The sequence below is a fragment of the Phaenicophaeus curvirostris genome, chromosome 21 (genome assembly GCF_032191515.1).
Source record: "Phaenicophaeus curvirostris isolate KB17595 chromosome 21, BPBGC_Pcur_1.0, whole genome shotgun sequence".
Taxonomy (NCBI): domain Eukaryota; kingdom Metazoa; phylum Chordata; class Aves; order Cuculiformes; family Cuculidae; genus Phaenicophaeus; species Phaenicophaeus curvirostris.
This window is the reverse complement of record NC_091412.1, coordinates 6,893,613-6,917,566: the sequence shown is the minus strand read 5'-3', so window position 1 is coordinate 6,917,566 and position 23,954 is coordinate 6,893,613. Positions and strand designations below refer to the sequence as shown.

Sequence of the window (23,954 nt, the reverse complement as noted above, 5' to 3'; positions counted from 1 at the left end):
CTACCACTTCTTTGTGGTTTTGCTGCATTCTGCACTCTTGGAATGGAAAATAACACACCAAATTCAACTGCTGCAGGTGGGAAATGACACCAGGTCCCAGTGGTGCCCGCTGCTCGGTGCTTGAGCTGCCCGTGCAGCCCTGGGTAGTGTGCAGACTTTATAAACTGTTAACACCGCAAGGAACACATCGTGTTTAAAACCCAACCCAAAAGCTTCCATCATCATTTGTGCAGCACAGACCACCATACACATTTTAAGAGCAGGCTGTCTGCACAACTGTTCTTGCAAAGAAGTCTCTTATGTTGAGACTGGAAAGATTAAAATGAAATATACTTGTGGGCCACATTTAATTCCTGTTTAATTAAAACCTCAGTATAAAAGGTACTTGCAAGAGAGAAATACTGCAGAAGTCCTCTAGGAAGAGCAGTGTCTGTTATTCAGCAGGGCAGACAGTGCTCACAGCACACTTTCCTGTTCTCTGCCTGCCTGCTCAGCTGCGGCGTGCATCGGCATCTACTACACAGACACGAAATCTGCTGGAAGCTCTTATCACTACACTGTATGCGTAAATATTGGCAGTCAGATGCATCAAGCACGCTAGAAAGGCTGCAAACAGCCTTTTTTGCATTTCCATAGTGTCGGGCAGCATGCCCTGAACCTCCAAAGCTGGAACGGATCTCATCAGGTTGGCTGGATTATCAGATAGGACCTGAAGGTAAACACCAGGCGTGTATTGGCTGCAGACACATAATGTCCCTCATAAACCCATTACATACAAGCAACACCGTCACTCAACATCCAGGTAATCAGAGATTTAAAACAGCCCTTTCATTCTGCTGATTTTTTTTTTATTGTTATTTATAACCTGTCCCAGGAAAAAAATAATAAGTAAAACATGAAAAACCAACTGCAAGTGACCCTGTAGCACAAGCAGCGCTGCGGTTTAATGTCGCGGGGATTTGCATGCTATCAAACTATTCATGCCGAGACCAAGACCCTGGTGCTAATTTCCAGTAAATTTCACGCTTGATGTCTCCCCGTTGTGGGTCACTGCCGGTTCGCCTAAATAAACCGCTTCCAAATGGCTCCTCCATCTAAATATTCAAGCCAGTTTTTATAATTTAATTTTGCATTATGCTGAACAGCCTTCCGGCCAGATACAGCTCATTGGGGAAACCACCAACGCCATTGTGATATGCCTTTATTTATGTTATTTATTTATTTATTTTATGCCTTGAATTAGACCTCCTAGGCCGACTAGTAAAGAGAAGGTTTTTTTTTTTCCTCTCTTTTTTTTTCCCCCCTCCGCTAATGTCAATTTTCAGCATAGCAAGAGCTGTCTCTAATCTTTTCCTACTCATTACACACAATTTTGGAGTCATTTTACCCACAGTGCAGTCGGCTCCTGGCAGCGTGTTTGTGTGCACTGAGGGGTGGCATAATTGTTTATTTTCCCTCCCTGCATAATCCCCAGCCAGCATTGAAACCAAAACTGCAAACAACTCCCCAAGGAACGCAGAGAGAGTCAGGAGAGAGCAACGCTCGCTGTGCGGGTCCCAGCAGCAAACAAGATGCAGGAACACACATGGACCAAGGTGCACACTGCAACAGCTCCATTCTTCCCTCTCCTCCTCCTGCTCCAGCTGGGGATAAGCACTAGATAAACACATTAGCATCCTCCTAAGTGCCTTTTCATAGAATCATAGAATAACCAGGTTGGAAGAGACCCACCGGATCATCGTGTCCAACCATTCCTATGTGCTAAATGATGGAAAGAATGTATTCAGAATACATTTCTTCATACATTGTACCAGCTTAGGCTCCTAAATAAGCATTCATTAGTGCCATGTTGTGCTACTTTCTTGTACTGTGTTTCTACCAAGCAATACAACATTTTCCACCTTGGGATTCCGGTCCCAACTCCAAAGCTAAGCTCAGTTTCTGAGGAAGCCTTCAAAAGGCACTGGCCAAGCCAGCAGATCTCGCATCACAGAGAGGCAAAATATATTTTAGCAACTGCTTGGTAAAGCTACCCCAACAACTTCCCTGTAAGCTTTGTGGTAGGGAAAGCAAGTCACGGAGGAAGAGCAGGAGCAGCACACGGAGCAGACACCACCCTGCAAGGTAACAGGTTTAGGATTTTGCCATAGAATCACAGAGGTTGGGAAAGATATCCAAGCTCGTCCAATCCAGCCATCAGGCCAACCTCACCATGCCTGCTAAACCATGCCCCAAAGCCCCACATCTACGTGCTTTTTGAACTCCTCCAGGGATGGAGACTCCACCACCTCCCTGGGGAGCCAGTTCCAATGCTCAATCATTCTTTTGGTAAAGAATTTTTTCCTAATATCCAATCTAAACCTCCCCTGGAGCAACTTGAAGCCATTTCCTCTCATCCCATCACCGTTACTTGGGAGAGAAGACCAGTACCCACCTTGCTACAACCTCCTTTCAGGGAGCTGCAGAGAACGACAAGGCCACCTTTTGCCATCTTTCACCTTTGCATCTACAAACACAATGGCATTGCCTTCCACACTGCTAACGAGACCACAGAGCACGGCAGCCTTTGCCACCCTGCCAGTCTTTCCAGAGCACACACTTTTATCCTGTTAGAGCATCCGTAACTTTTCTTCTGTGTTTGCCACACGCAGGTAAGGGGCTGTAATCTTTTACTTATTTAAATTTTATAGTATCAATCTTACATTCTTGGCGCTTCACAAAGTTTAAAGGAGCAATATGTGGTGCAAAAATCTAACTGCTGGTATATTAGCTGAGAAGTTTTATAACTCTTCACTTCATATGAAAATCACTGCCACCACAAGAGTCAACTGGGAGACAGTCCTTGACAGGACAACATTACAGTGCAAGAAACCATCAGTGTTTCCATGTGACAGAAAATACCTTTCCGTTTTTGATGTGCAATGAAGTTGGCTTATCCAACCCCAGTGTTAAGCTAGGCAGAAAGATATAAAGCGTTCCAAGCAGAAGGGGTTTCCTGAGATTAGTGTTTAATTAGCCCAGGTTGGCAGCTGTAAATTTTGTAGGAATTAGAGCCCTGTTAACCTCCAATGACCTGTTCTCACTGCAGATTCCATGGCCAGTTCCTATAAGCATACACGAGGGTACATATAAAAATACAACTGCATTGCTTACTGTGAGAAGACCTGGCTTATTTTGGAAAGACCTTTGCTCCTTGCATATGTTACTCCTCTACGTGGCTATTAAAGACAAGACACACACATGGGGAGGAGAGGACTGAAACCTTTCATCACCACAGCTACTGCAGCACAGAGCGTCCCTTTCCTCTAGTTGGCTGTGTAACAACCACAACCGACTTTCAGCAGAGCTGGGCAGGGCATTGCCATGATCTCAGAGAGCTGACATGTCCAGATGCTTTGGTAGGCCTGGGAAATTATTCCCTAATTAGCATTTTTAACATCGATCACATACTTGCCACAGAAGAGGATGCAGAGTGCATCAATATGGGTGAAGCAGATCCACTCCGCAAATTTATGGGTGCAAGTTAAGCCAATCTAACAGCTAGCTGCTGCCCAAAGACAGAACCTGCTCTTGTCCCTTGACCCACACGCTCCTACTGCAGATCTGTCAACAGAGATTGGCTTCAGGCTGCTAAACCAGCAGAGCCAGTGCCATTGGCTATGCCACAGCAGCACCCTGAGCAGTAAGACAAGCCACTCTACGCGACCACACTGAAAGGGGATTCAAATTGATGGTTACCTTTCATTCCACCAGAGAAACCTCTCCAGTTAGCAAAGACCATCAGAGGCAGCCCTTCTCTGTTGAAGTCATTGATAGCCTGTGCGGTCTTAAAGGCAGAGTCAGGGAACCACACCTGACCAGCCTGCTGGATTATCTGTTGGGAATAAAACAAGACAGTTAAGCCCTGACATGCATCAATCTAAGAGTTAGCATAAAAATACAGAAATGGATGCACCAAGAGCTGTGATGCAGAATTAACGACAAGGATCAACACATGAAATGCTTAGGATTTGCTTGACCATACAAAAATCGAGACAATCCTTTTGTCACCAACGTCAAGTGTTCCTGCTGATTTAGCTAAGAAGAAGAATACCGATGGTATGGAAAGTGTGATACCATCAGTGCTGCAAGATGAAGAAGGAGATGAAGAGAGAAAAAAGGATATGCAAAGCAGAAAACCCCAAAGAGATGATGTAGGGCCAGAGCTGTGAAATCAGGCAGGAGAAAAGCAAAATGTCAGGGCAGAAAGACCGTGAAATGCTATGGTCACAGCAAGAGAACAGGGAAATGATTTTTGCCTGGTCTCTGCATCTCACCTAAGTCACAAAAGAAGCAGGACTGCTGGGGAATGTCTTCTGTATGAACAGCCAACACAACTGTCCTTTCACTTCTCCCAGCAACTGCCATGCACTAGTACCCCAGCAAGGAATGGCCAGGCTTTATGTCCCACATTTGGGGGAAAAAAATCCCATCAAAACCAGTGCTCTTTCCACAGGGACATTTGCAGAGGACAAACAAGCAACTGCACACACGTTCAACCTACCTTGGCCTCTGAGTCCAGGTTTGCAGGATCAGCAGGGATGCTCAGCTCCACCGTCCTTGTTTCTACGGCAACTACTCCTACAGGTATTCCACCCAGCCTGGTAACACGCGAGACAAATCAAAATTCATCGTTCTATTGTTACACAACTAGACTTTTTTTCCAATTTGCATTAAAATACTCAAGAGAGACAAATAATAGGAGCCAACAGCAGAAGAAGCATTCTGGCCTTTATGAAGAGTTTAGGCACGTGGCTGTATTCCCGAATAGAACTGACAGTTCTCAAAGCAAAATCTAGTTGTAAAAACTAGCGCATTCCTCACTAAAAATTAAACAGAATAAACCAAAGCCCAAATTTTGATTGACATAGCTGCATCTCCACCCCTTTTCACCTGGTACCGTACAGATTTTGATCCTGATGGTCCTGACCATGAATGATAAACATGAAGACCCAAGGCTTCTCAAGCTCTGCTCTCACAAGTGCTGTCAGCTGATGAAACACACCCACAGGCTGCACGTCTCAGCAATGCTGATGTCTCAGCCACCCTAAGCCTCCACTGCTTTGACAGAAACTCCCTCTCCCTAGAGGTTACGGTGAATGATGGGTAAAAGGTTTGGGTTTGCCCATCTATCTCTCCCCAGACCCTCTGCAGCAGGATGACTGCAGGGGTGGGAAGGGTGCAGGGACAGAGGGACGGGCAGGGGGGATGCTCAGCTCTGCTTTGTACAGCATCCAACCACTCTTTTACACAAAAGGCATCTCGCTTGCAATGACAACTGCTTAATCCCAGGATGGGAGTCCCAGCAGAGCCCACACTCTCTCCTCAGGCACCTCAAGCCGGATGACACACGCCGCAGGCAGAAAATGCGACAAGGCCTATGTGCACTAGGGGGTTGAAAATATTCCCATTCACGATGATTAAGAGTCTGCCTAGAAACCCGTAATTGCAGAAGCCGTCTTAAATCGGTAACTTATAACTTCTGTATTAGGGCCCATGTGACCTAATAAAGAACATCTTTATCCAAGTATTACAGTTATTTATTGAACTTGAAAACAGCTCAAAACAACTTCTGTTTTCCATTATACTTCATATAAATTTTATCAGACTAGCACATGAAGATGCTACATCTTGTTTTATAGTGTGTCCCTGGACAAGTTGCCATAGAATAATAAAAGACAATTTACAGCCAAAAGCACACATATTCCAAACATACATACAAAAGATGAGTTTTGGCAGCACTTACAGTAACAATCCCAGAAGAATATATTTTTTTTTTTTCAAAACGCCACTTCTTTTGAAAGAAGTCGGTGTCATTTGTGTTATATATATACCTGTCTGTGAGAGTCCAAAGCAACTTGGAATTCGTCAGAAGAAAGGAACTGCAAGTGAAGCTCAGCACAGGCCTGGACAGAGACCTTCTAGCTTTGCCAAATCATTGATCTCCCCCCACTCCCAGCTCACTGCTTAACATAAAAGCTTTTAAATAATTGTAGGGCATTGTGAGATAAAACTTTGGTGTCATGGATGGCAGATAAAAATACTGAAGTGTATCAAAAGGTCACAGGACACCCCAAGGTTAAGTGCTACAATTAGGAGTGGAGTCAGCAGGTATTTTCAGCTCCTCTCAACAATATATAAAGATCAGATAATACTCTGAGGGGAAAGGATCTTCAGGGTGACACCACTCAGCGCCCTGGGAGCAGCAGTGGTCAGAGAAACAAAATGCCAAGAAGACAGAGCTGAATTGCACCTGCATGTGAATGGCCCTTCGGCTTGGCAGCAGCGTGCCTCTAGCTGGGCTTCGTGAGCTCAGACAGCTGCTCCTCCTGTCCTGAAATGGCATCTGAGGGAATGGGTACATTTCTCTTCATCACATTCTGCACTACAAGAGTCCAAAGGCAGTTCTAAGCCAATTAAAGACCCTCAGAAGTCTTAAGACGAGAGCAGCAGAGGGTCATTTTGCTGAGCACACCCTCATATCAGGAAGCCCTCTTCAGCTGCTAGGTGGCGTTTCATTAATGCATTAACAAAGCACCTGATGGCCGTTTTGGAGATGCCCAGAATGGACACAGCCCTCTGAGATGTTGCACGTGAGCTCTAGGGAGTGTCATAAGCATTCCTATTCCATAGCTGGCTCTCTGACCCTCATTAGGAGCTGCGGCTTTGAAGAGTCTAGAAAAGCAACAGGAGCTCCCAGTGCCAAATACTCTGGGCCCACATGTGCTATCGACAACATGGGGATAAGAAACAGCACTGATTCATGGCCACGCTGGCTGGAAGCCTAGCTGGCAATCCTAGCTGTGCTGTATGTTTCAGGAACAGTGGTGTCTCTCCCTGACTCCCACTAAATGCTCTGATGATCAAACACAGCATCACCAGGGATATCCTGGTACTATGGTCAGTCCTCAAGTCACCAGTTTGGTGAGACTAAAGGCTGATGGAGTCTGACCCCAGGGGTGACCCCAGGGGTTCCAGAAGATCGTAAGCGCTATGAGTAACATGGCTCTGGATTGTTGACACTGTGATACTGACAGCACCGGAGGCAAAGATCTGTAAATAAAAGATTTTTCTGCTAGGAACTAAGGCACTGAACACCCATCATGCACCCGCACGACTGTAACTCACTAAGTGCAACACCTGAAGCCTCCAGGATCCCATTCAGACACTTCGGGGTTTTTTTCTCCCTTCTCACTCATTAACAAATAAAAGAAATGGCTGACAATTAACTAAAAACCACCGACACCAATTAGAAGCTGGGAGTCTGCTGGAGGCAAGCGCATGAAGCTCTGTCTTGAGAGGAGAGCAGCAGTAGTCTGAGGAATGAGGAGTAACAAAGGATAAGTATGCTGCATTCGGACACCTCAAGCACTTGGAGTGGTAACTCAAGGGAGATAAATGTAGTCGTTCAAAATGGCTTTATTCTGAGAGAAAGCAGGCAATCAGATCAGGAAACATTAAGGGGGGGGGCGCAAAAAAATAAAGAAGGAACTAGAAAAGAGGTGACTGGCGGGGGTGGTTTGAGTCCAGGTCTGATTTGTATTCTGTCAAAATACAGAGTCCTATCTCCAAGCTTCTGCTTCCTGCCAGCTCTGAGTGCTCATGGACCTGCAACAGTCAGAATGACCCAGACTGCCAATATTTTCAAGGCACGGATCTCAATTTTGGGGCAGTGAGGAACATTTTAGGATCCTGCACAGACACCACTTTGCAGCAAGGTTAGGGGAAGGGACTCCCTGGGGAGAAGGGGAACAGCACAGGCCTCTAGAGCCACACCCCTGGGCATGACGGGAAATAACTAACACCAGCTGTGGTAGGTGTTGGTTTGGAGAATCCTGTTATTCCACACATATCTTAAGCTCTTCTCCATGCAGAGTTTCTGGCAATTTGCTCTAGTTTTAGCTGAATTTATCTTGCTAGTCAAATAAGATTGCAAAACAACAAACTGCGTCAAACACCTTCGATTAAGTCAGAGCTGCATAAAGGCCTCACCGTGCAACCACATACCCAGGGAAGCATATATTGTCTGCCATAATTTTTAACAGTATCTCTCTTTTTGGTTTTTGTGCATGTTAAAGCTGTCACCTCCAAGAAAAAAAGGAGAAATGATCAGACCACGCTTTATTCATGTGGTAAAGAAGCATCCCATTCAAGTAATGACTCATTTTTACTTAGAGCCATTGACTTCCAAAGGACGTTCTAGAAAACGCAAAGCATACTGAAAACTTGATTTCTACAAATGTCTAAGACGCCTCTTAGAATTTACCTTGCTCTGCCAACCACAACTGTCTGCGCCCAGGGCTGCATGATCTCCAGGAATGAGCCATTGTCAAAGAAACCACTTAGCCACTGTCCTTTTTGACCTAAAGGGAAGGGGAAAAAATGGAAACATCAGAGGAGGAAGAAGGGAGGGAAGAAAGGAGAGAGAAAACGAAAGAGGCAACTGAAACTTGCTTAAAATGCCAATCAGAGAACTTGGCACAGTCTTTTTATTTATTTATTTTTAAACAGATTATAATACAAGGGAACATTAGACAGCTGAGCATTTGTCTGCCTTCAGCCATCATGTCTTATTTCATTTGCTAGTCTGCATAAAGACAGTCATTTATCAGCAAAAGTATAATTTATTGTTAACCGATGGGGTTCGGATAGCAGAGGGACTTTGCGTGCTTTTAAATAAATAACTTGTTTTTTTCAAGACAATACAAACATTTGTCAAAAGGCAGGGAAGTCATTTTCAAAATGCCTGTTTCTACTTTAAAACTTACTTCACATTTTTCTCTTCATTCTGCTGAAGAAATTCAGGAACTAAATATAAAAATTTCTTTAATTTTTAAAACCAGACCACACACCTGAGCACATTTCACATATTCCTCTAGAAAACCTGATATTACCTACTTTGATACCGAAAGCCTACTTGCTTGGTAGGAAATGCCAGAGGATGCAGTACCCTCTAAACTAAAGCAGGCTTTAAGAGCCACCATCCTGGATGAGACCATGTGCTATCAGAGCTGTTCTCTTGCTGAAAGAAGGCAGCAGCTTCCTAATGCTTGAGAGAAATCAACCTGTTTTCCCAAAGAGCACATTGCCAAGATGACTGTGCAGTTCTGAGAGATATAAACTCTTCCTGACCCTTGCAGACAATCACCTTCTACCCTGAAATACAAAGGTCTGATAACCTGACCATGCTAACTCCAAGCTGGCATTAGTTGCCCTTTACAAAGCCAGTGCTGTATCAGGGTTGGGGTTCCTCCTGAATCACAAACTCCAACACACTGACAAGACCTCTCCCTCCCCATGTGCGACAACAGATCTGCACAGCTACCAATGCACACACATTCCTTCAAGTACATTTCTCAGGATGACAACTACTCCTACAGGAAGTAGGGGTGGCAGTGCATGGCGTGTTTCTCTTCACTATGAATGTGTTAAGCCTCACAATGCCATCCTGGGCAGTGGGAAAGCACTGTTTCCTCTATCCAGACAGGAAGACCATGCAGGAAGGTTTTCCAATATTTCAGCTTGGACCCTACTCCAGAGAATAGGGAAGAACACCACTAAGAGCTCTCAATTGGGCTCATGATGGACAGGGGAGTGACAAGATTTGCAGACAGCTCTCTCCGCAGTCTTCAGACTGTGTAAGCCTTATTTCCCGAAGTCCAGGCATGAAGATCCTCTACCCATTCAATTACAGAAGTTTGGGGGCAACTGCTTTCCACTGGGGCTTCACGAAGCTCTGAAAAGAAACTCCCCAAAGCTCCAACCCCAAATCCCTCCCAGCTTTAACCCTTGGCACAGAGCTTCTGCGGAATGCTTTAATCTGAACAAGCACCTCTGTTTCTGCAAACCCAAGTCCAAAACCAATTAAAAGTGGAGATCCAAGCAAGCTAACCCCTGCTGACTTAAACAGGATGGAGAGTGTTTTATCAAGACCAAACTTGTAATTACTGTGTTCTACATTCCTTGCCTCTGTGGCCCCACTGTAAAATGTGACCATCCATTTCAAAATTATCTCTTTATCGTGAGCCCAAAGCTGATCGTTTAGATTCTGGCCTCGTGTCGGGCGTCAGTTTGAAGAATATCACGGCAATATCTCCTCTAATAAATGGCTTTAACTTTTCACCTAGGAGATATCTGCTTTAACTTATCACAGGGAATCATCTGCTTTCCTTAACGCTTCCACTAAATTAAATCTGAAGTCACTCGATTTGGAAGCCAGTGTTAGCTGCACTCAGACAGCTGGATGAATTACTTGAGAGATGATGAAAAAATATTATCCAAAACCAGAAAACTTAGTTTATCACAAATCTCATTTTAGCCCCCCAAACTCATTAATAACAGCAAGCATAATGGTCACCCAGTTTGCAGCTTGTACGTACACAGGCTTCACAACCCCAAAAATGTGTGTGTGGGTTCAATGGTTTGCAGTGCTTCCAACGTAATTATTTGCCAAGATCTGCAGGAATACTGTAATTCCTTCAATGTAAAGACTTTTGTACACATACTTTCCTCTGAACCATTAAAAAAAACCTACAAAAGTAACTAATAATTGTAAGTGTCCTCAAGCACTCAGAATTTACAAGCTATTTTGACATATTACATTTAAATTGTTGAAAACTAATTATTTTATAAGGTCTGAAATATGTTTGGATTGCAGACACAAAGCCTTGACAAACAGTCATGCAACAAGATGCATTATTGCGTATCCTGTCCCAAAAGATGTACGTACTTGGATTTGGGCGTCCAGCCAGCATCCAGCGAGGATCATAGGGCGTCTTGGTAGGAACAAAATCTATGGTTCTGTCTATGGGATCCTTGACTTTGAGGATAGGAACAGGGCTGTATACACTCTAAGGGAACAAGAAAAATATTGAAGGAAGGGATTCTCCCACATGGCTTTGCACCAAACATTAACTCTACAGGACCTGGTTGCAGTCCTCTCTCCCCAACACTGCACAACCCTTTGACCGATGGGATTCCATGACAAGAGTCCAAGGAAACTTCCAAGGTGCTCCATATACTGTCTACAACTTTCCTTCAGCATCACACAGCATACGTTGTACTTCATTCGCTCTTGAACTTCTGGCATAGCCAGCATTAGTGAGGGCCTGCAATTTAATTTCTGAAAGGTGACCAGGCCACCTGACTCATTCCATGCGCTCTTTCCTGAAGGAAGGTGACCTGTGTTTTCTTGTTGCCATCTTCCTGGCTGCACAGCAGCTTACACATATACATCAACTACAAATTACTGCCTCAGAGAAGAACTCTTCTCGGTAAGAGACAATTCAGTGCTTACACAAAACCCTGTTGCCCAGTGTACCGAGGGTAGCAGACCAGGAGAGTGATGTGAAAGTACCTAAGGCAGCTCCTGGCTGCCCCGCAACCCAGCTCCTGCAAGAACTACTTTGTGCACTTCAAAATAACAGACTTGATCATGAGCCTAAACCTCTTTGCTAGGCTGCATATAAACAGAAAAACCCCAAGGATACAGCCCCTCGTCTCCCAAAATCCTGTGAAAAAAGCAAACAGGTAATCACAGAATCATTAGGTTGGAAAAGACCCACAGGATCATCGAGTCCAACCATTCCGATCAAATGGAACCTTGCACTGCGGCAGGGCCAGGCATTACCTTTGGCATGTAGGAAAGCCACTGCAGAATAGTGTAAACTCCTTCAAAATCGTCACACACCGTGCTGTGTGTCACTCCATTGTTGTGCATTATCTGGATCCCACCCAGCTGGTTGTTGGAGGTATAAACTTCCCGTCCAAGCACCTTTTGAAAGCAAAACAGGAAAACCATCAGAGGACAAGATGTGACAAGGAGATGTTGGCTAAGGAGATGCATACAAGCCCACCTCTGCTACAAGCCATGATCACCTCAACACCCCTTCCCAGAGACCTTCCCAAGGCCTGTGTGTAGCTGAGATCTTATGAATAGTGATCACCAAGGGGAATGGCACAAACTGGGAAACTGAGGCAGGTGGCAGTTACAGACTTGCCCTTGTCAAGCAGTGATGGAGCTGATCCATGACCAAGTCTCCCAGGTGCTGACCCAAGCTCAGCTCACTAATTCAAAACTAAGATGACTGGTAGGATGGACCCATTTAAAGCTTTAACTGGGCAAAAAGCAAACACTGTGCGCAAAGACGGGTAGAGCAAAGACAAAGCCTCACCAGCTCCTTGGAGAGACCAGGAAGAATAAGACTCTGAGTGCAGGGCTTCCAATTCTCCTGCACGGCTCCATCTCTAATCTCAGCCCAGGCACCGCAGCTCTTTTCTCATTCTCCTGCTGTCTCTTTCCATTTGCCCTCTCACTGACTGATACACTGATCTCTCGGTCACTCGGCTTTCTGCTCCACTGAGTCCATATTACTAATAACACCTCTGCCACGGCCAGTTTACCTCATGAAGGCAGGAGCACATCATTACAAAATAAACTCATAACTTTGACATTCTAGCAAATACATGCCGTTTGTTATTTTTATGGGTTGAGTCTTTCTAACAGACAGAGGGCATTACATACCTGCTTCATTTAGATCTTAAAAACCCCCTCAAACACACATAAACAACCAGCCCTCCCCCACCAAATGAGCAGCACAGCTTATTTTAGGGAGAAGGGCTACACCAAGAAAGGAGCAGCCTGGAGCCTAAGGCAACCCAGTCCTTGCAGAAGAGATGTTTGGGATTGACTTCATCCCCATCCTGACATCCTACAATGAGTGCTCAGCACATAACTCATCTTACCCAGAGTAGAGAGGAACTCCACATTTCTCAGGATTTGACCTTTTGGAGCTGAAAGTAAGAAGGTGCTGAAGGGATATGCAAATAGAAAATCTTAATCTGGTTATAAAACTACACTGGACCAATTAGCTTTCTTCCCACACTCCCCCCAGTTAATCATGGCTGGGGTCAGGGAGCTGCTGTGTCCATCTAAAGGGTTGTCAAACCAGCAAGGCATAACGCCACCACTTGCGATCTCCAAATTTATTTTCCTTCGGGGGAGAAAACACTTGGTGGCTTGGCATTTCACAAAACTCAACATCTACATGCACAGAACTCCCCATGAAACGCATGTCAGTCAAGGCTTATGGACAGAAGTTACGCCACCAGCCCCAAAATGTAGAAGTCACTGTAAGCAATGTGGTTTTGCACAGAGATGTTCCCGGTCTCCCTTCTGAGCTCAAACACCTTCATCTTCCTCTAACAAAATCAGTGTCAGGAAAAGGCATGGCAGAAAAGACAGCAACAGAGATTTAGGTTCAAGGAAATGATAAGCACAGGCCTGCAGATGCCAGGCACAAGCCTAGCTAAATGCTTTCCACAGAGGAAAATAAAAATAAAGAGGATTTAAACTCCCCATCTATGAACTAATGCAAACGTATGTACATGCAAAATGGGCCTCTGCTTCTGCTTATCTAGAGACACTGTAGACAGCTCAGGTTTACCACCGCTGACAGGCAATGAAAACAGTCTAATATACCGCCTGCTCTCGCCCTTAAATCCCTTTTTGGAGATCAAGATAAATATGCAGTTCCTTCTCCCGAGTGCTCCAGACATTTCAGTGAAGTGGCAGAGCATTGTGAGGGGCTGTGCAAATGAAATCCCTCTGTAATACTGAACGAGCGTACTATTTACTTGTCAGTGTTTGTCAGCAGAGGCAACGCAGTCCCAAGCTGCTTTTAAAAGTTGTACCGACGAGCGCTCGCTGCCTTCATTTGTATGACATAGATGTCCACACATGTGCTCCTGTGCCAGTGCAGAGTGCAGTGGAAGGGATATGTCATATGGGTGCACGCAAGCTCTAAATCACAGCCTGACTTAAGCACAGTCCAAATGCAAAACAAGCTGCTCCCCTCCCTGGTGCAGAAACCGTGCAGCCAAGGGGTTAAAGAGGCTGTTGTCCAGGGATGCTGCTAGGCCGGGTGCTGGTCCCCTAACCTGCTTCTGCACGGGCTCTGCTGTCTCCTCAGGAAGGAACAGAGATGCCACCAACTTGCTTCACACCTACAGCCGCAGACTGACTTGGGAGGCAGAGGTTAAAAGGCAGTGAGGGGCTAGCCAGCTTTGAGACAATGATCATGGGGCTTGAGAAAAAAATGAACGCAATAGCTCATCCATTCGGCTCTGCTAACCACCTCATCTCTGACCTCGAAGGACTACATTTTTAAAGGCTGACAAGTAATTCAATCTCCAATTAACAATCTTAAATGGTGCAATGCATATTGCTGTGTAAATGTTTCTGCAAGAAAATATCCAAGGGTGAAAGAGAATACATCTGCTGGAGAAGTCCAAAACTGATGCTTCTTCAATTAAAGGACTCTGATGTTCCTCAATAAGAAACGCGGTCAGCAAAGGCACAAGTGCATGTAGAAATGTTGCTAAATCAGTTAGTCAAGTAATGCTAGAATCAAACTTGTGGGAGAAAAGACCTCACAGGATTAAATCCTGAATCTGATACGAGCAGGATCTGTCAAAAGGGTAACCTTCAAACCCTCAGTCTGCCAGGAAGGCAACATTGAGTCACGTAAGCAGGAGGTTAAGAAGTGGAAGTAGCTTTAGCCCAAGGTTTAAGGAAGGCATCTGTTTAACAGCCAAATACGTGCATGGAAGGGTTAAGTTTGCAAAGCAGGTCCTTCCTAGCAGAAAGGTTACTGGCACTCCAGGGAACAGTCAAAGGAGCAGCTCTCAGAGTCAGCTGCCACAGACCAGAGATCAAGAAAGGTCCAGAACAAGGGATCGGAAAGAACAGGGTCCAGGATTTTAAAGCTGAGATACACAAAACACACACACCTGACTACCAGTAATATTTGACCTCTGATCTTACGCTTAATCTGATGGCAAAAACAGACAAAAACGAGCAGCCATGAACAGCAAAGCACCAGACAGCAAGCTTCTGGCACCAGAAAACTTGCTTTAAATCAAAATTCTTTCCAGCCCATAGAAGCCAGAAAACCCAGAAACCAGGTTTCTGTCCACCCAGCATTTGACAGGCTACCAGTAAGGAAGCTGCTGTGGACGACTCACACCCCATAGAGATCCCAAACTGACCCCTTCTGAGGCGTCCAGTGAGGACCTCTCACTGCTGTTACTACTGCTTTCCTACACATTATCCCAGTTCTTTGCATTTTGGATATTCTTTCCCCTTTCCAGTTCAGCGGCAGCCGGTGTGACATTTCAGTGGGTTGCAGCAAGTGCTGGAAGGCATCAGCAAACGTGTCTGCTCTCCCTTGTCCCAGTGGCCTTTCCCTTGCCTCCCCTCCACGCGCAAACATTAACCATAACCAACAAAGCAGGACTGTCACCCCCTACTCCTTGTGTGTTTGATGCCAAACAGTCTCCCGGTCCCTAGGAATCCCAGTGGGATTTGGGTGAGCCACTCAGCCTCCCCTTCCTTTGCTCCTGAAGACTCAAATGTGCAGAAAGCAGGGCAATTAATAGGGTCACAGGATGAAACGCTTCCTCCACACCCCCATCCCAACAATACAAGGACATCAGCGTCAGAAGGCAATGCCAGGGCTAGAACAGCACATGTCAAAGCTCAGCCTGTGACTGCAAGAATAACCTATTTTCCAGAGAACGCAACCTTTGATATCCACACGCCTACAAAACACATGGGCGATATTGTCAACACTTACTTCATTTGCCCCTCCAAAAGCCACTCTCCCTATCGTAAAGGGAAACCACATTTCTTTTTACTTCAGCAGATCTTTTGCAAAGTACAAAGGAGAGCCAGGATTCTAGCACTCTTCCCAGCCTTTAAAAGACCGTCCTCAACAGGTCTGTAGCTGTGCCATATGCATATTAATCATTTTCTAGCACTCAAACCCTGAGGACCAGCTGCTTTCTCCGTGCAACGCAGCCACTAGTTAGTTGAGACATTCACTGCGAAGCTGGTTTGGCTGCAAACTTGATTGGCTCATATGTTCCATCAAAGATGAAAGATCTGAAAAAATGACAGCAGAGGGCTTGAATGGGAATCATTATGTAACATAAGTGCTGTTATTATTCAGAGCATATCATGTGTTTATATCAAATATAAGTGCCAGATTTTTATCTGAATAATTTCAATAATTGCAATTCCCATCCCACAATTTATATTATCTGCCAGAAACCTGAAGCAGAAAAGGCACACGCACATACTATAAATAGCCTATTTTTCATAAACAGGCAGAAATGATCAGAATGAATGTCTCATCAGAAAACACAATGTAGGAACTTAAAACCTGACTGCTATTATGTGCAGTCAAGCCTCAACAGATCTTACAGTGTTCATTTCTATCGCTCAGCTCTTCCCCACACACATCGTGTCATTAGAGGGTAAAACAGCAGCACCACCGAAGAGCAGAACCCAGTGGAGGAAGGATGCCAGCACGAGCCATGCTCCTGAACAGACCCGCTCCCGAGACCTCAGCCCATCTCGATGGTGGCGTGAGCGCAGAGTCCTCCCCTCTGCCTGGAGACAGACCGTGCTTCTTGCATTTCTAATCTATGAATGTGTGCAGTTCCTGCACTTTTAATTTACGAGCGTTCGGTGGGAGACCCTTCTGACTTGGGAACATATTGGCTCAGTCTAATGCTTGGAGATTATTAAAGTCAGAGCTATACTCCACTATCAAGTCTACAGATCTTTTATTTAGAAGATATGGTGCTCTAAATGCACAAAGAGCTCCCTGTCACCTTCACATTAAAGCCCCTAGTGCCTGGTAAATGGAATTATATAGCTGTCATCTCCTTTCCCCAAAGTTTTAAGAGTACAATGGGCTCATTTTTTCCCACTCCATCCCAGCTTCAGAACTAAGAGACCTACTTTGTATTGATTTAAAGTCTCAGAAATAAATAAACCTGCTTCACCAATGTGATTCACAAGAAATTCATGATACACTATTGCATGATATATTTCAGGCTGTGGCTCCAGCTCTTTTTTTCCTTTGGTGAGTGATGGGGGAGGTGGGAGGCAGGGGGAGGTGGGGGGAAGCTGACAGCCTGATGGTTATTGGAGATGGCTACTGACTGCAAATCCAGAAGCAGTTCTTGCTGGTGAAGTCTTTTTTCTTGCTTTAATTTGGTGAGATCAGAGGGGAAAGGGGGAAAAGCAATTGCACTTCACCTCGGAGGCAGCAGGGGAAGACACATCCAGATGGACACTGCAACTGCAGCTGGCCCTTCTACACTTTCTACTTTCTTCTGCCTGAAGACCCCAAAGCACTTTACCAATACGACAAGAGCAGGGCTCCACGGGGATCAGATACAGAAGAGGCAACCTCTCTGTCTGTGGATGGCAACAAAAATGTTATTGGGAGGAAACAGTTGTTCTATCCTGCAATAATTCATGGAGATTTTTTAAAACTTCTATTGCAACAGAAAAATTTTACAATCTTGAGATCTGAACAAATATCAGACAGGGTTAAGATGATTGCTTTTGACTTCTGAAATATTTGCTGTAGATATTAGAGATACTAATTTGGAAAGAAAAGCCTGTTGAGGTGGGGGGGAAGAACTTTTCATTGGACCACAAAAATTCCAATGACAAATTCATCAAAACTGATACTTTTTTCCCCAAGGAGTTCCAGTTTCAGTGAACTGGCATTTCCAAATGAAAAATGCCTTGTCAAAAAACTCCTGCCGAGCTCTCCTTTCGTGGTGTAGGGAGACTGCATGTTTTGCTCAAGGTCACTCCAACAGTCAGCAGTAAATCAAAAGGACTCAACATACTTAGCAAACTAAAATTACAGCCCCCTATTCTGAATGGTGCAAACACTCATAAATCCCACCTGTCTCAGCTAAGGGTTCCCTCTAATCTAGACACTAGCCCTATAAACAATATTAATGATTGTCTCCATGATAATTCAAGATCCTGTTTTGGTCATTCCCTTGGTCACCTTCTGGATCCCAACAGAACCCTCTCATTTAGAGCCCATCCAAGGGGACTGGCTGCAGTGGAGGAAACGATTCCATCAGAGCAAAGAAACTTTCTTCGCTTTGCAGTGTGCACTTAGACTTAATCAGGAGGTATGTGACAGCTCTCCAACGCCATTCCTGGAGTTCCCACTCATGTGTCCAGAACGGCAGATAATTTCTCCACAATTCCCTGCAGAAAAGACAGCCAGGCTGGTCACGCTGCTATCCTAGTGACACCCGAAGAGAGGGGTGCTGAGGACCAGTTATTCCAGTATATGCTTGAGAAGTGCAAGTGCCTTCTGTTCAGCTCCAGTGGAACATCAGGTACCAGAGTTAATGCTCCAGTAACAACTTACCCTGCAGGATCACTGGAAACTGGGATACAATTCTGGTTACATGCAGTATGTTTGGAATACATAGGACTTTCCCTGGAACGCATGGGAAGGGATTTAGACAGGCAGTATATGAGCCACTACGCCAAACTCCTCTTCAGCAGTGATAAATACGCGCACAGCCCCCATAGCACAGGTACCACCCACACAGATGAAATGATCAAGGTCCATATTAAAAATGATAGAAGCAGGGAGGAAAAAAAAGTCAACAGAAATCTATTAGACTTTCTTCCCTAAGCAAACATAAAGGGACTGATAATGCAATGCCTGGGACGTAAATTGTCTCTAATGGGAACAATACACAAATATTGCCACTTAAAGGAAGGCAATTAAAAATAAAATGTAGAAATGGAGGGTGGTGTTTGTTTATTTGCACTCATCTGAAGTCCAGGCATCCATCCTGCTTTCATTAATTTCTCTACACAGAGCAAAGGCCTTTGTGTTACCAGGACTGCCACCAACCACTCTCCCAGCAGTTAATGCCTCTCACTGGCCTTGAAAGAAATGAATTCTACTCTCTTCATCTTGCCAAATATTGCTAACCTGAGACTGACTCTTAAAACAGCTCTGCTCTGTGTTCCCAAACCCAAAGATGGGCTTTGTTAGGGTGTGAGGATTGGTGCCCTATGCCAGGGAGACCTCCAATAGCACTAAGGTCCTGCATCGGTTCTGAAAGAGTTGCAGAAAGCAACTTCCATCCACGAAACCACCCTTGCTCTCACCACATCATCTGCCATAACCAAACAAGGCACAGGAGAGCAGCCCCTCCTGCTTCCCGAGCCAAGAGCAGGGTAACCTTGGAGAGATCCACGAGAGGAACCGACTGACGGTTAATGCTGTTGAAGTGTCAATTTCTGTTTGACATTTCCTAGACCCTCTTTGATTAGCATTCTCAAACACCCTGCGCCCATACGTATCTTCCTAATAGTCTTGCTGTGCCACTACAGAAAGATTCATATCATGCATTAATAATTATAATGCTTCTTTGAATGACAGGGATGGCACTTGCTGTTCTAACTCACATGATTGCTCTCACATGATTGCTTTGATTTAATCCCAAGACTGGAGTCATCTTGAGTAGATACTGAGCTATCCCTGACTTGAATCTCAAAAAAAGAGCTTTCTGCATTCTGTATTTTACAGTAAAATCCCTAAACAGCATCTGCCTCACCAGGCTTTTATTTATTTTTCCAGATTGTGAAACTGATGGGTAAATATTGCTGCTTGTGGTACTAAAGACCGATCACTCACACAAGATAGACTGACAGACTGTGTGAGCTTCCTACTCCTCAGCCCAGAGGTCTTCCAGCGAGCCTCAGACCTGGTGCAGCAGCCTCTCAGGTGGGCACAGCACCTCCGAGCAGCTCTGCCTATCCCTCCCAAGTCCTGACCTGTCGTTCCACTCCATTAATTCCACCGCACCCTGCAAGTTCTGCAGGTTCCCCCAGCCTTGATCTTCAACCCTCAGGTCAGTGCCAGAATGCTTGAGGACAGAGATCAAATGACATCCCAACAGTCACAAAGATGATCAGAGGGCTGGGAAAGTTTGGTTTGTGCAGCCTGGAGATGAGAAGGCTCTGGGATGACCTTAGAGCAGCTTCCAGTACTGAAAGGGGCTCCAGGAAAGCTGGGGAGGGGCTCTTGATCAGTGAGTACAGGGATAGGACAAGAGGAATGGGTTTAAGCTGAAAGAGGGAATATTTAGATTGCATAATTAGGAAGAAATGTTTTCCTGTGAGGGCTGGTGAGGCACTGGCCCTGGTTGCCCAGAGAAGTGGTGGCTGCCCCATCCCTGGAGGTGTTCAAAGCCTGGCTGGGATGGGACTTTGAGCAACCTGATCTAGTCGAAGGTGTCCCTGCCCATGGCAGGGGGATTGGAACTGGATGATCTTGAAGGTCCCTTCCAACCTAAATCATTCTATGATTCTGTGATAAGTGGGGAGGTACATTAACATGTCAGTCAGAAATCACTTAACGCCAACCAACAGCAGAGAGCCATGTTGGCTGAACTGCCTCAAAAAAACCTTATTTCACTGAGCAGCTTACAGGCAGGGGTAGCCAATATCCCTGTGAGCTGGTTTCAAGGTAGCTCCTCTGCCTGTCGTGTGGATGGTCCCACAGCTCCACTCCAATCCCACCCCAGTTCTACACCAATGACACCATAAATGTCCTTAACAGCAGCCACGTTGCTCTGAGTTCTGGCTGTGACACTTGGTACAATTGAGGACTGTATTTAAAATACAAGGATATTCTCTTCTGGCCTCGTGCAAAGGGGTTCTTGGGTTTTAAATGCAGATTGTCAAAAGGATCCTTGCAGCAATTATGGTCTGTTGTATCAACAAGTCCTTGGGGACCCAACCACAGTGATGGGATTGACACATACCCTGCGCTGCCTTGACACTGGATGGCACGTGCCATGTTAACATCTTCACCATGCACGAGCAGCATCTGCACTAATGAAAGATGTACTCAGGAAAGGTCACTGGACAATTGCTGGACAAGGCTTACGAATTTCTTAGATATTTACATATTGCATGAGCAAGCCATCAGTTTTTCACTAATCAGTTTCTCTCTCAAACATCCCTCTTAACACTGTTCTTCAAAAGTCTTTTCTCCTCCTAAAAAGCACAAATTCCAAGTGCCAGAAACAGTGCATCTGGTAAATACGTTCCTGAGCTCTTTGAGGTCTAGAATAAGCTAGACATGCAGACACATTGCTTAAATTAAGATCATTTTGAAGCTAAAACTTCCACAGAAAGAAATCCTGAAGATGGGTTTACCTACGCTGCCAAGGCACAGGCAGGTACTTATCTGATGAGCTCAAAACCAATTGCAAATACAAATAGTGAGGTTTCAAGACCAAGTTGTCAGCAGGTACTGCCACCATACCCCTTCTGATAAAAAATGCCAGACTATAAGCAGCAGGCAGTTGGCTGCCAGCAGAGAAACGAAGCCCAGAATTCTAGATTTTAAACTTTGCTTTGAACATTTCCTATGTCAGACTCTTCATCTTCACTGCCTCTTCCCCAACATGGACACATTCCCCTAGCAAGTGGTATTTCTCCAGTTCACACTTGGATGTTCTTGACAAACCCTAGGGACGAGCACACCAGAGGACCGGTCTGATGCTCATACAGGTTGGCCAAGCCTGGGGAGTTTAGTGGAAAACAAAGCTAAACAGGAGAGAGAGGAAACAGAACAGCCTGCTGGTTAGATGCCTCCCTTCACCAGAAGAAGGGATGGCCACTTCATCTCCTGCCGGCAAGTGCAACGTGTGGGACAGTTCTTCAACATCACTCAGAAAATGAACTGTTTGAGATCCCACGCTGAACATCTCTGTAACAAACTGAAATTAGCGGTGGCTCCTGAAAACCTCTGCTAAATCTGGTTTCCCTTCGAAAAAGCCTAGAACTTGTATCTGGAGAGAAAACGTGATTGAATGCCACTATTTGTTTACGTCTTAAAGACAGGATTTCTTTAAAACACAAAAGACGAAGAGGAGCAAACTAATTAAAAACAGGTCAGCAACAGACTTGGGAACATCCTTGTGAGGGCTGAAACGAAATTTAGTCCTGGAAGCTTGAACCTTATAAGCAATGCATAAATTGGGAGTGCTGGGCTCTTCAGTCTTGCTTCTATTAAAAAGAAAACCAACAGAAATTAACCTGTTAGCACTTGGCAGCAGCATGTCACCTACCTCATATGAAATCGCTCCATGTTAAGCTTATGACGAGGAAAGGGAGTTGAGGGAGGTGGAGGAAGGTACAGGGGTGGAAAAAGGGGGAGGCATGGAAAGTTAAAAAAAAAAATAAAAATCTCTGCCTCAGCAAAAGTTTTCATTAAAATTTTAGACAAATGATCTCTGTGTCCTTCTCCCATGCTGCCTGGGGCTCCATGCTATTTCTATGCAAATAACAACCTCGTGGTTTATATCTTATTATTTCCACCGGAGCTGCGGCGACATGACCCGAGACGTGTGTGAGGTAGACAGCGAAAGAGAGAGAGGGAGAGAAAGAGAGGGAGAGGCAGGGAGAGAGATGGAGTGGCTGCTCGCTCAAGTGTGAAAAAATATTGTCAGGAGTGAGCGGCAAGAACAAAAAAAAAATTGCAGGGATAACGTGTTTATTTCAGCCCCTCTCCCCATGTGAACCAGCACCTTTTAAAATTCATTGGGCATCAGGCGATCATGCACAATCCATCTGCTTTCACTTTATCATTTGCATTTCATGCCTCCTGGCTTTTGATGTGCTGATACTTTGATGCAGTCAGGAGACACGCATTATCATTATTTCAATTTTCAGGGGGGTCAGCGGGCTCGGCACAGGCGCGCGCACACACTCACAGGAGAGGAATGAAATGTCATTTCCACCTCTCCACCCCCTGCTGAAATGCAATGGCGAAGACAAAAGGGGTCCAGATGAAATGCAGCCCTGGTGCCCCACACGCAGAGCGCTGGCCCCACCACAGAGCATCACACCTTTCCCCCAGGTCTCTCCCTCGCCCGTCGGTCTGGACTATAAACAAAGACAGCTTCATCAGGAGCAGAAGGAAACCTTGCACAGCTCTTGTGCAGTTCCCCTGTCACCACGACAGGCAACGGGGCTCAGAGAATCCTTAAACCTGCCTGCTATCAGGTGTCTCACATGATATGCTTCTCTACTTACAAAGCAGTGACACGGACACAGTGAACAGGCAGCCTGTGATTAGTCAGCTTCTAGAACCAAACATTAACTTCAGCCAAAAACCATATTGACCTTGAGCTCATCGTCTAAGTTATAGGTTACTGTCTGGTTTTGGCAGCTGGACCTTTCCCTCTACACCTAAACCCGCAGGCTAGTTTTACATAATGATAATGAACGAGACCAACAACAGATCTGCTGGCACATAATGTTTGTCGCAGTCCCCCTCTGCTCCCTCTGTAAATTAAGAAGAATCCAGTATTTCACAGGAAAGAATTAACATTAAAAGAACAAGCAACTTTCCAGAAAAAACCTTCCTGCTCTCTGAAAGCCTCATTGTCTCCATTGCTGCGGAAACATTTTCGCACTGCGCATTCTCTTCTTACAGAGAGAAGACATTTTGAAGATGTGCGTGCAGACAAGACTCAGTGTAAGCTTTGTACAGCATCCTCTGTGAAGACAGAAACTAGATGTCACCAATGGAAAAAATTGTCCCAGATCTCTGGCACCCAACTGGGAAAAGCTAAAGGAATACACGTGTGCAACTGTGCTAGAAAACATTCAGCTCCAACTGGCATGCAAGGTAGCGGTTCACCGGTATTTATTTTTGTTTCAGTCATGATCTTTCCTCAAGACCCCAGATTGGTGTCCTTCTAATTCCCCCAAAGGAAAGCATCGGCTTTGCTGCGCAGGGCTCTTCTCACCATGTACTCTAAGGGAACGAGCAGCAGCAAGGCTCATTCGCTCCACAGATAAAATTTGACCTGTCTAAATCTGAGGGATGAGTATTTAACAATTTACATATAAGAACAGAGAGACAGAGGACAAGTCTGAGGTAGATACTGCTGCCATGGCAGGATGATGGAAATGCATTGGCATTCTCTATTGGCTTCACACCATCCTTAAGACTCAACTGGACTGAGCTTGGTCATTTCAGGTTAGCACC

The 23,954-nt window shown here is 45.2% G+C and overlaps 1 protein-coding gene across 2 annotated transcripts in view; it reads right to left on the bottom strand.

The window, feature by feature from the left end:
* Positions 1-23,954, bottom strand: part of ACACA (acetyl-CoA carboxylase alpha) — a 127,353-nt gene that overhangs the window by 19,313 nt on the left and 84,086 nt on the right. For both annotated transcript variants that reach the window (XM_069874401.1, XM_069874402.1), the window contains 5 exons: positions 11,669-11,812; positions 10,769-10,889; positions 8,306-8,402; positions 4,544-4,640; positions 3,739-3,874 (listed from right to left, as the gene is read on the bottom strand). In XM_069874401.1, coding sequence (XP_069730502.1) covers positions 3,739-3,874; positions 4,544-4,640; positions 8,306-8,402; positions 10,769-10,889; positions 11,669-11,812 — 595 coding nt within the window. The remainder of the gene's footprint in view (positions 1-3,738; positions 3,875-4,543; positions 4,641-8,305; positions 8,403-10,768; positions 10,890-11,668; positions 11,813-23,954) is intronic.